Genomic DNA, 12119 nt, shown 5'->3' on the forward strand with positions numbered 1-12119 from the left:
CAACCAGAAGATATATATACTCGCCAAGTATGGTGGAAACAGGATGTGATGTATAGCGGGTGGAGCAAAAAGAGATTGGTGGAAATCAGGGTGTGACAAGGAGAGGGGGCGGAGCAAAAAGGCAGTTTGAACCAGTGGGATTAAACCAGTGCCCTGCAGGCAGGGCAGTTCTTAGGTAACAGGTTATGTAAATAGACCGCAGGGTTAAGTAGGGGGAAGCTGGTGTACTGCCCAACAAACCAGTATGAACTCCTGCCTTGTCATGAATGTGGCCCAGATTGGAGTCCAGGCATCTGCATTAAAGTGCTAAAGCTTTAGGAGGAGCTTTGGTGCTGCATTATCTTTCCCATTCTCTCTGAGTCTGTCTCTCTCTCAGTGAAAAAGTCAGGACAGGGTGATGAAATTGTACATGCCCCATGAATGGAGAAAAAAAAAGATTTTTACATGTGAGGGAATATTTTAGGGGGCCGGTAGTGGTGCACCTGGTTGAGTGCACATGTTACAGTGCACAAGGTCCTGGGTTCAAGCCCCCAGTCCCCACCTGCAAGGGGAAAGCTTCGCGAGTGAAGGCAGTGTGAAGCAGGGCTGCAGGTGTCTGTGTGTCTCTCTCCATAACCCCCTTCCCTCTTGATTTCTAGCTGTCTCTATCCAATAAATAAATAAAGATTAAAAATTCTAAAAAAAGGGGAACATTTTAATAATGATTCAGCGTGCTCATCAAATTAATAATAAAACATTGAACCTTATATTTATTTTTCTTTTATGAACACTTTAAACGGTGTTTTGTCAGTTAATCAAGGAATTTCATGATAGTGCTTGGAAATATTGGTTGTATGTTTGCACCCTTAAATTTGAGATCAAGGATTTGGGACATGGAGGTAGCTGTGGTTTCACTCTTCAGTATGCTGCATTTGATGCAGTTTTAGAATATCTAATAAGAACAATAGGTAGATAATGTAAAATTTTGGTTTGGAATGTATATGGAAAGGCAAGGACAAGGAAAAGAAATTTGTGAGTTTTTACTAGTGTTTTTTGTTTGTTTTTATGAGAACAGAGCACTGCTCTTTTATTTATGATGTTCTGTTTGTTTTTATTTGGTGGTGGAACGCTAATCGATGGCCTCATGTATGCAAGGCAATAGCTCTACTGCTGAGCCGCCTCTTCCAGCTCCAAGTTGTCACCATGTTGAAGTGATAAAAATAGTAAAAAAACCCACAAAACTATATATATATGTGTGTGTGTGTATATATATATATATACACACACACACACACACACATATATATATATATATGTCTAGGGACGTAATCTGGGTAAATATATATAATTTACACTAAAAAGAAAAGAACAATTCAGGAGATAGTACAGTAGATAAAGCATTGGGTTCTTAAATATGAAATCCCAAGATCACTCCCTGGCAGCACATATGCTGGTTCTCTTATTTCTCTGTTCCTATCTATCTCATGGATACATAATTTTTTTTTAAAAGACGAAAGGAAAAAAATTAAAGAATAATCAGAATTCAGAATTTTTAACTCACAAATATTGTACAGTTTGCCAATAAGCAAATCACTGCCATAATTTAAACTAAGTCACTGGCCAGGTGGTAGTGCAGCCAGTATGTTAACATGCACAAGGACCGAGTTTCAAGGCCCCCCCCCCCCCGTCCCTACCTGCAGGAGGGAAGCTTCAGGAGGGGTGAAGCAGTGCTGTAGGTGTCTTCTCTTTCTTTCTCCCTCTCTGTACCTCCTTCCTTCTCAGTTCCTATCTCTATCAAAAATAAATCTTAAAAACCTAAATTACTGTTTAAATTCTGATGCTCTCACAGAGAATATTACTAGATATTTTAAATCAAATAAGTTATGTATCTTATTTATTAATAATTTTTTATTTGTTATTGTTTGTTACGAGATTGTAAGGTTACAAGATATGGACCAGGCAGTGGTACACCTAGTTAAGCACACACATTACAATATGCAAGGACCCACATTCAAGCCCCTGGTCCCCACCTGCATGGGTAAAGTTTCACAAGTTGTGAAGTAGGGCTGCAGCTCCTTATTTCCCCTCTCCTCTCAATTTCTCTCTGTCTCTACTCAGTAATTAGTATAAATAAACAACAACAATAATAACTGCAACAACAATTGAAAAAAACAAGGGCAACAAAAGGTAAAATTATATATGAGGGGCAGGAGAGAAAACCAGATGATTACTCTTGACTTATGAGGTGCCAGGGATTGAATTGAGTACCTCATGCTTGAGGTTCTAATAAATGTTTTATCCACTGTGCTATGTCGCAGGCTGTATTTGTATAATTTTTTTTCAGTTTGACTGACTTGTATTCTATATTCAAAATTTTCTTTTTTCTAATAATAGGGAAATCCATGGCACTCATTCCATTCTGAGTCCAAGCCATGTAGAGTCCAAGCATGTGTATCATATGGATGTCGATGAAGAAAAGACGCAGGGTGGGAACCAGCTGACAAGTAATCAAGAACGGAATTTGCATTGCTGTGACTTTGAAAGCTCCCAGTCATCTCTCATTAGTGATACAGTTGTTAGGTTTTTAAATGATGGACCAGCTATTGATGCACTTCAGAATTCAGAATGTTTGATTAAAATGCCAGCTCCTGTGAGAACTGAGGAAGAAAAACCAAACAAAGCGAAAGGAAATGAGAACAGGTTGAAGACGTCTGTGAGTAACATGGGCCAATATGTTGATCCGAAAGTGTTACGGCTGGCTGATTCTTCTCCATCCTCTACTAGTACTTCAAATTCCCAAAGACTAGACATCTTAAAGCGGCGACAACATGATGTCAAATTGGAAAAACTCAAGGAGCGGATTAGGAAACAGTGGGAACACTCAGAAGAGACAAATGGCCGTGGCCAAAGTGTGGGTCATAGTGACTATCCAGTAATGGTTGTTAATATTGATAACTCAGTGACTGCAAAAGTCAGGAAAGTAGCAACAGCCCCACCTGCTCCAATGTATAAAGGTTTGTAATGAGTTTTTTTCAATTCTTTCTTTCTGCTTCTATGTTCCCCTTTGACCCGAGGATATATTTGGGTAGAGAGGATCATATTTAGAATGGTATAATGCTCAAATCAAAAGCATAAGAAATTAATTAAATGTGTGTGTTTAAAATGCAGTTTAGTGGATCCTACACTGCATGTAAGTCAGAATTTTTTGTGGCTGAAGTTTAGATTTAGATTTTTAAACAAGTCCCTCAGGATTTCTCCTCCTCCTTCTCCTCTCTCCTTCTGGCCCTCCTCCTCCTCCTTCCCTTTCTTTTTATATGACAGAGAGAAACTGAGAAGGAAGGGAAAGATAGAGAGGGAGAGAGAAAGACACCTGCAGCCCTGCTTCAGTGCTTATGAAGCTTCCCCCCTGCAGGTGGGGAGCAGGGCTTTGAATCCTGGTCCTTGAACATGGTAATGGTAATGGACCATCATCCAATCCCCAGAAATTCTTACAGTTTGAGAGCCACTATAGGAACATTTAATATGTTAAGTAAAGGAGAAAATGAAATCACTATTTTCAGAAAACTGAAAAAATATTGCTCATATTACACTATTGGATTTGGGTTGTGGTTAAGTTTTAACTTTTTTCTTAAGTTAAAACATGGTTTAGTTAATTCTGGTTAATATTTGGTGACAGAAAGTTTTATCACATTTGATCCCTCCCCTACATACACATTTGAGTTTTGGTACAAAGGTTTTTTATTCCATGTTTAAGGGGAAAAAATATTTTCAGCTGAGCCAGATCCTTGACCAGGTGTGATGACTAACTTTTTCATTGAGGTAAAGAGACACAGTGAGGAGAGACATGACAGCAGCAAAGCTTCTTCTGGTGGAGTGCCACCTCCCATGCAGTCCTAGGGCTTGAATCTGTGCCACATACATAGCAAGGCACATACCCAGCCTAGTGAGCTATCTCTACAGCTCTAGAAAAAAGTTGAAATCGGTTTTATATCAATACTGATAGATTCCCATTGATAAAATGTTAAGAAAAACTCCATTTAGCCAGTTTGAGTTTTTAAAAAAATGGCAGTTATAAGCAGTTTGTTTTTATGTTCTTGAAATTATTTATACGGGATTATATATGTAAAAATTTTTTAAATTAAAATTGTTCAAAGTTTATTTTTGATATTTATTTTCTTTTGTTGCTCTTGTTGTTTTGCTGTTGTAGTTATTACTGTTGTTGATGTCATTGTTGGATAGGACAGAGAGAAATGGAGAGAGGAGGGGAAGACAGATACAGGGAGCGAAAGATAGACACCTGCAGACCTGCTTCACCGTCTGTGAAGCGACTCCCCTAGAGGTGGGGAGCTGGGCTCAAACCAGGATCCTTTGACCAGTCCTTGCACTTTGCACCACATGCCCTTAACCCACTGCGCTACCACCTAACTCCCAAAAAACTTTTAATAGAGTTGATTCATGAGGGCCTGGCGGTGGTGCACCAGCTTAAGCGCACATAGTACAAAGAGCAAGGATACCTGTTCAAATCCCCCTTCCTCTCCCTCTCTCCTTACCTGTATAGGGGTTGCTTCAGAAGCAGTGAAACAGTTCTGCAGGTGTCTCTTTCTCTCCCTCTATCTTCCCCATCTCTCTCAACTTCTCTCTAGCCTATCCTAAAAGTCAGGAAAAAAAAAATCCACAGAAGCAGTGGATTCCTAGTGCACATCTAGCCCAGAGATAACCCTGGAGGCAAAAAAAAAAAAAAAAGATCCATTGATCAGGTTTGTCTGTTCAACCTTAGTTCTGATTTTATCTTATTAATGAGAAAGATAGGAGGAAAGAGAGAAAAAGCCAGACATCACTCTGGTACATGTGCTGCCAGGCATGGAACTCAGAACCTCATGCTTGAGAGTGTCTAGTTCCTTAGTCACTGCGCCACTTCCCGGACTACGTAAACCTTAGTTCTTAAAAACATTTTCCATTGGGGGTCAGGCGGTAGTGCAGTGGGTTAAGCGCAAGGACCAGAGGAAGGATCCCGGTTCTAGCCCCCGGCTCCCCACCTGCAGGGGAGTCGATTCACAGGCGATGAAGCAGGTCTACAGGTGTCTGTCTTTCTCTCCCCCTCTCTGTCTTCCCCTCCTCTCTCCATTTCTCTCTGTCCTATCCAATAACAACGATAATAATAACCACAACAACTGTGGTCCAGGAGGTGGCCCAGTAGATAAAACACTGGTCTCTCAAGCATGAGATCCTGGGTTCAGTCCCTGGCAGCACATGTACCAGAGTGATGTCTGGTTCTTTCTCTCTCTCTTATCCCTCTCATTAATAAGATATATATATATATATATATATATATATATATATATATATATATCCACAACAATGGTAAAACAACCAGAGTAACAAAAGGGAAAAAATGGCCTCCAGGAGCAGTGGATTTGTGGTGCAGGTACCCAGCCCCGGCAATAACCCTGAAGGCAAAAAAAAAAAAAAATTCCATTATAGCCTTTTTTCCTTCAGTTTGTTCTCCCTCTTCCTTCCCCTTTTTTCTTTCTAATATTTTTGTTGGCTGTGTTATTTCTAGAACTGTAGCAGTATGTTTCCGATGCTTCTGGTGGACTCAGTTTTTAGTTTGGGGGCTGAGGGAAGTTGAGGGGGAGATGAGAGAGACACACCATAGCACTGCTCCTCTGCTTGTGAAGCTTTCTCCATGCAGATGTTCCCATGTGGTAACCAGGGCCTGGAACTCAGCTTCTTGTGAGTGGCAAAGTGTGTGCTGTGGTGGACAAACTGCGTCCCAGTCCCTGAAGCATTTCTTTTTAAAGATATTTTCTGCAAGTTCTGTTTTTTAAATATATATATATGTGTGTGTGTGTATGTATATCCATTTCAGTATATTTGAATAGAAAGTAAAATCACACAATGAAAATACAAAGAAGTCAAATATGGGGGCCAGGCGGTAGTGCAGCGGGTTAAGTGCACATGCGCAAAATGCAAGGACCACGTAAGGATCCTGGTTCTAGCATTTGGCTCCCTACCTGCAGAGGGATCACTTCCCAAGTGGTGAAGTAGGTCTGCAGTTATCTTTTTCTCCCCATCTCTGTCTCCGCCCCCTATTTCTCTCTGTCCTATCCAACAACAATAACAGCAACAGCAAAGAAATGGAATAAATGGGGAGTCGGGCGGTAGCGCAGAGGGTTAAGGGCAGGCAGGTGGTGCAAAGCTCGAGGACCGGCATAAGGATACTGGTTCGAGCCCTGGCTCTCCACCTTCAGGGGAGTCGCTTCACAAGGGGTGAAGCAGGTCTGTAGGTGTATTTCTCTCCCTCTTTGTCTTCTCTCCATTTCTCTCTGTCCTATCCAACAACAACGACATCAATAACAACAATAACTACAACAATAAAACAACAAGGGCAACAAAAGGAAATAAATATAAAAAAAAAAGAGAGAGAAAAAATGGCCTCCAGGAGCAGTGGATTTGTTGCTCAGAGAGCCCTAGCAATAACCCTGGAGGCCAAAAAAAAAAAAAAGGTATGGTATGTTCAGTACATATTTGTTAATGGAAACTTGTACATAATTTGTTACACTATTCTCACTAAGCTCTGACTTAATAATATGTGCTAGGGATAGAATATAGAATTCATAATTGTTTCTTGAACTTGAATATGAACCAGTATTTAGGTTAATGAACTTTAGCTCTAATATACTCCCTTGCCTGACAACAAGATTTTCTTCTCATTTCCATGACCCCCTAAAATTTTCTGCATGGGGTCTGGGTGGTGGTGCACCTGGTTGAGTGCACATTTTATAATGCGCAAGGACCTGGGTTCAAGTCTCTGGTCCCTACCTGCAGGGAGAAAGCTTTATAAGTGGTGTAGCAAGGTATCTATTTCTCCATCTCCATCACCCCATTTCTTCTGGATTTCTGGCATTTCTATTCAATAAATAAAATAAAGATAATTAAAAAAATTTTTTTCTGGATGATTGGAGATGAGATGGAGAAAACATAAACATTTTCCTTTGTTTTTTCGCATGCTATTTTTTTTTAATTGTGAAAAACCTTCGATTATTTTTTTTCCCTTTGTTGAGGAGATTTCTTAGTTTTCCGCATAACAATTCAACCCCCTCTGTGCCAACATGTTCTAGGATCTGAACCCTCCCCCCACCCCCAGAATCTTTTACTTTGGTTCAATACACCAAACCCAGTCCAAGTTCTGTTTTATGTCTTATTTTCCAACTTCTTTTATTTTAATTATTAGTAATTCAATAATGATTGATAAGGTTGTGGGATAAGAGAGGTACAATTCATATAATTTCCATCACTAGAGTGTTATATCCCACTCCCTCCATTGTTTTTCTAGATTATTATATAGATCAAAATACTACTAAGATTTTATTTTACTATAAATTTAAGTTACTAACAAACTAGCACAGTTTTACTGCAACCATTTTTATACTGTATTTTTAAAAATAATTTTATTTTTTTATTTTTAATTTTTTTAATATTTATTTATTTTCCCTTTTTTTTGCCCTTGTTGTTTAACATTGTTGTGGTTATTGATGCTGTTGTTGGATAGGACAGAGAGAAATGGAGAGAGGAGGGGAAGACAGAGAGGGGGAGAGAAAGACAGACAGCTGCAGACCTGCTTCACCGCTTGTGAAGCTATTCCCCTGCAGGTGGGGAGCCAGGGGCTTGAACCAGGATCCTTATGTCAGTCCTTGAGCTTTGCACCACGTGCGCTTAACTTGCTGCACCACTGCCCGACTCCCTATGCTGTATTCTTGTACCAAGTCTAATTTTCCCCTGGCATTTTTGTTGACTTATCTATTAATGAGAAAGAGAGGGAGAGAGAATCAATATATTACTCTTGACACGTGATACTGGGGATTGAACTCAAGACCTCATGCTTAGATCCTTTTTATGTACTATACCATCTCCTAGGACATACTAGTTTTCATATTGAAAATTTTTAGAAGTATATCTTATAGAGGTTGATTTATAATAAAATATGGTTTCCCTCTGAACAGTGGGTTTATTTTTCCCAACAGTGAAGAATTGTTTTTCAGCCAATCTTAGGGTAATTATACAAAAGCTTGTAAAACTGCTCTTATTAAAATAAAATCTTATTAGTTATTAGGAAAACACAAATTCATACCACAGTGAGATACTGTTTTACACAAAGGACAGTGAGTATAATAATAAAAAAAAAAAAAGAGATGAGGGGTCGGGTGGTGGCACACCTTGTGAGCACACATGTTACAGTGCGCAAGGACCCAGGTTCCAGCCCCTGTCCCCACCTGCAGGGGGGGAAGCTGTGTAAGTGGTGAAGCAGTGCTGCAAGTGTCTCTCTGACTCTCTCCCTCTCTTAGCTCCCCCTTCCTTCTCGATTTCTGGCTGTCTCTATCCAATAAATAAAAAAAATAATTTAAAAAAGACAGATGATAACTAGTGTTGGTTATATATGGAGAAATTAGAACCTTCACACATTTGCTGATAAGAGTAAAAGATGAGAGGTGGTAGCACAGTAGGTTAAGTGCACGTGGTGTGAAGCGCAAGGACCAGCTTAAGGATCCTGGTTCAAGCCCCCGGCTGCCTACCTGCAGGGGAGTTGCTTCACAGGCAGTGAAGCAGGTCTGCAAGTGTCTATCTTTCTTTCCCCCCCTCTCTGTCTCCCCCTTCTCCATTTCTCTCTGTCATATCCAACAATGATGATATCAATAACAACAATAACTACAACAATAGTAAACAAGGGCAACAAAAGGGAAAATAAATAAATTATATATATGAAGGGTATAAATGATGCAGCTGCTTTAGAAAACAGGTTGGCAATTTCTCAGAAGTTTAAACATAAAGTTACCACATGACCCGACAGTTTGTGCTTACAGTGCAGTACTCAAGGGGATTGAAAAACATTGGTGTACCCATAAATGAAATATCAATAATAAAAATATAAATCCTCAAAGTAGACTACTTGGTGGATCTACTTTGAAAACATCATAAGGGGTCAGGCCATGGCACATCTGGTAAAGTGCACACATTACAGTGCACAAGGACCCAGGTTCAAGCCACTGGTCCCCAACTGTAGTGGGAAGTTTATTGAGTGGTGAAGTAATGCAGGTTTCTACCAATGTCTCTGTCTCTGTCTCTTTGTCTCTATCTCTACGAGATGGTGATGCACCTGGTTAAGTGCACACATTACATGTGCTAGGACCAGGTCGAGCTTCCCCCCTGGGAGGCTTCACCCCTCCCCTCTCAATTTATTTCTATCCTGTCAAAAGAAGGGAAAGTGGTGAATTTGTATTGCTGGCACTGAAACCCAGCAATAACCCTGGAGGCTAAATAATTAAATAAGCAAATAAGTGCCCAGAATAAGTGAATCCTTAAAAGACAGAAAAGAATGAAGAGAGTCATGTCGTGAGTGATTGGTTACAGGTAAATTTCAGAATGAAATGCTCTGGAATGAGACTGTGGTAGTAGTTAGATATTTTTTCAAACACATTAAAATCATATATGCTTTATTGAGAATTTTATACATTAATTATAGTTCCCTTAAGAGTGTAACAGAACTTACAAAGTAACTTTGATAATAACGTTTTGTATTGTTGGTATGTATTAGGCTTCAATCCTTCAGAGACCAAGATTCGAACACCTGATGGGAAAGTTTGGCAGGAAGCTGAATTTCAAACCATGAGTAGAGAACTTTACCGAGATTTAGCATTTCACTTTTCAGGTGAGAGTGGAACTTTACTAAGTTTTGAGTCTTTTATCATGCAGTCTTGTCATTATTTAACATAAAATCATCAAAAAAGTTGATTAACCACATCATGTACTGAAGGAGTGGGTATTTCAGTCATAATGTTCCCTTAGCTTCCAGGCTCTGCTCAGGATTGAAATAGGCACATTTGTTTGATGAATCAGAAACAAGACTACTTTTAAACTTAAGGACTTTCAGAGTCTGGTCTGTTTGATTTGAAGGAAACCTAGAAGAGTCTTATTGATGTCTCTCCTTGGATGAAAAATAGGTTTTCCAAGCTTATATACAAAACAACTGTGTAACTAAATGGAATTGTGATAAACTCCTCTAACTTCTCTTGTGGTCCTCTCTACATCTCAGTTAGTCCTGACCTAATTATTCAGGACCCAAATGTTGAGTAATCCTTGACCTCTTTATCTCATACTGTACATCTAGCATTGCCTAAAATACACCCCCAAAATAACCACATCTCCTACCTCTTTCACTATCACCTAGGTCTAAGTCACCATCAGTCATTTGCCCATATTACTTCAGTTGCCTTCTTCACTGATCTCCTGCCTTACAGTCTTTGACTCATACTTCTTCCACTTTGTACAGAATGTAAAATTCATATGTACTTAAAATTTGGTAAACTTATTCAGCTGTGTAATTGAGACTAAAAAAAAAATTTTTTTCTGCCACCAGGGTTATCACTGGGACTCAGTGTCAGCACTAGGAATCCACCACTCTCGGTGGCCCTTTTTTCTTTATATTTTTATTGTATAAGACAGAGAAATTGAAGGGGGTGGAGGGGTAGAGATGGAGAGAGAAAGACCTACTTCACTGCTCATGAAGCATCCCCCCAGCAGGTGAGGAGTGGGGGCTTGAACCTGGGTCCTTGCACATGGTAATGTGTTCTTAATCTGGTGTGCAGCCCCTAGCCCCCTAATTTTCAAAAGTTTATATGTAGTTAATATAATCCTTCATAATAGGATTTTAAAATTTATGTATGTAATGTGTATATATCTGTGAAATGTGCTGACATATTTTAGTAATTTAGAAGTGTTACATTGAGTTTTTCTATAAAGTTTATTTTGGAAGTTCTTGGATATCTCAGTTATGTGGGGGTTTTTGTTTGTTTGTTTTTTGCCTCCAGGGTTAACACTGGAGTCTCATACCTACATAACTCCTCTGCTCCCTATAGACTGTTCTTAGTTTTTTAAATTTTAGATAAAAGTTGAAGGCTGACAAAACAGCTCACTTGGGTAGTGTTCTGATTTGCCATATATGTGACCCAGGTTTGAACCCAGCCTCACCATAATGGAGAAGTCTTTGGTACTGTGTTCTCTTGAATCTCTCTCTTTCTGTGCATCCTTTGTCTCTGCCTCTGTCTGGAAAAGTCATCACAGAACGTTGAAGCTCCAAAAATGACAACACAAAAACAACATAAAGCTTAGGAAAAAAAAAGAATATACATATATATTATTAAAATAAAATTGAGGAAAAAAAATAATAAAATTGAGGGTGTGAGCTAGAAAGGGAGACACAGAAAGAAAAGAGAGACACTACAGCACTGCTTAACTACTCATGAAGCTTTCCTGTGCAGGCATTGCCATGTGGTGATTGGGGAGTTAGAACCCAGGTCCTCGGGCATAGTTAAGTATGCACTCTACTAGGTGAGCTGCCTCTCAGCCCCTGAATAGGAATTTTTGTAGTGAAAGAAGAATTTGAAAGTGTTCACTTGTGACCTTATATAAACACTATGATACTGACTTTGGAAAGAATTACTGTTTCAGCTTCATGTTCGTGAAAATAAAATAGATTTCTTAAGGATTTCCTGAAAAAGGTAACAAAGAATTAGTACTTAACAGTGGAATAGTGGTAACCTTTAGACCTTCCATAGGAGGAATTAGCATTGGTAGCCTATGGGTCATAGAAATATCTTCACAACCCAAGAGGTGGCACAGTGAATAAAACATTGGGCTTGGAAGCATGAGGTCCTGAGTTCAGATTCTGTATTGCATTTGCCAGAGTGATGATTCGGTGCTCTCTTTAATAGATAAATAAATATTTAAAAAAAAAAACTTTCAGTGGAAGTTTCTTTTTCCTCCTCAGAATCATATTTAATACAGGTTAAAAAATAATACTATGGGGAAGTTGAGAGAGCTGGGATGGGATCATTGTAATATTTGTTGTGTTTCTGCGTTTCAGATGATATTTCTATGAAAGAGAAACCTGCTGAAAAAATTAAAGAGAAAAAAGTGGCCAAGCCAGTACGAAAAGTCCAAAAAGTAGCACAGTTAACAGGTTCAGAATGCAAAACAGGTTTGTTTCCTCAATATCATATCCATCCTAAAGTTACATGTTATGGAACTGGTGTCTACAAGGAATTTTTGTTCACCTAATATTGTTTGGTACCTATAATAATTTT

At 39.1% G+C, this 12119-nt stretch overlaps 1 protein-coding gene across 7 annotated transcripts in view; it reads left to right on the forward strand.

The window, feature by feature from the left end:
- The window catches only part of CEP350 (centrosomal protein 350), a 148187-nt gene that overhangs the window by 45995 nt on the left and 90073 nt on the right, over positions 1-12119 (forward strand). For 6 of the 7 annotated variants that reach the window (XM_060197768.1, XM_060197772.1, XM_060197770.1 and 3 more), the window contains 3 exons: positions 2374-2993; positions 9572-9685; positions 11900-12013. In XM_060197768.1, coding sequence (XP_060053751.1) covers positions 2374-2993; positions 9572-9685; positions 11900-12013 — 848 coding nt within the window. The remainder of the gene's footprint in view (positions 1-2373; positions 2994-9571; positions 9686-11899; positions 12014-12119) is intronic. The other variant, XM_060197771.1, reaches the window with a different exon arrangement.

Source organism: Erinaceus europaeus, chromosome 9 (assembly GCF_950295315.1).
Source record: "Erinaceus europaeus chromosome 9, mEriEur2.1, whole genome shotgun sequence".
Taxonomy (NCBI): Eukaryota; Metazoa; Chordata; class Mammalia; order Eulipotyphla; family Erinaceidae; genus Erinaceus; species Erinaceus europaeus.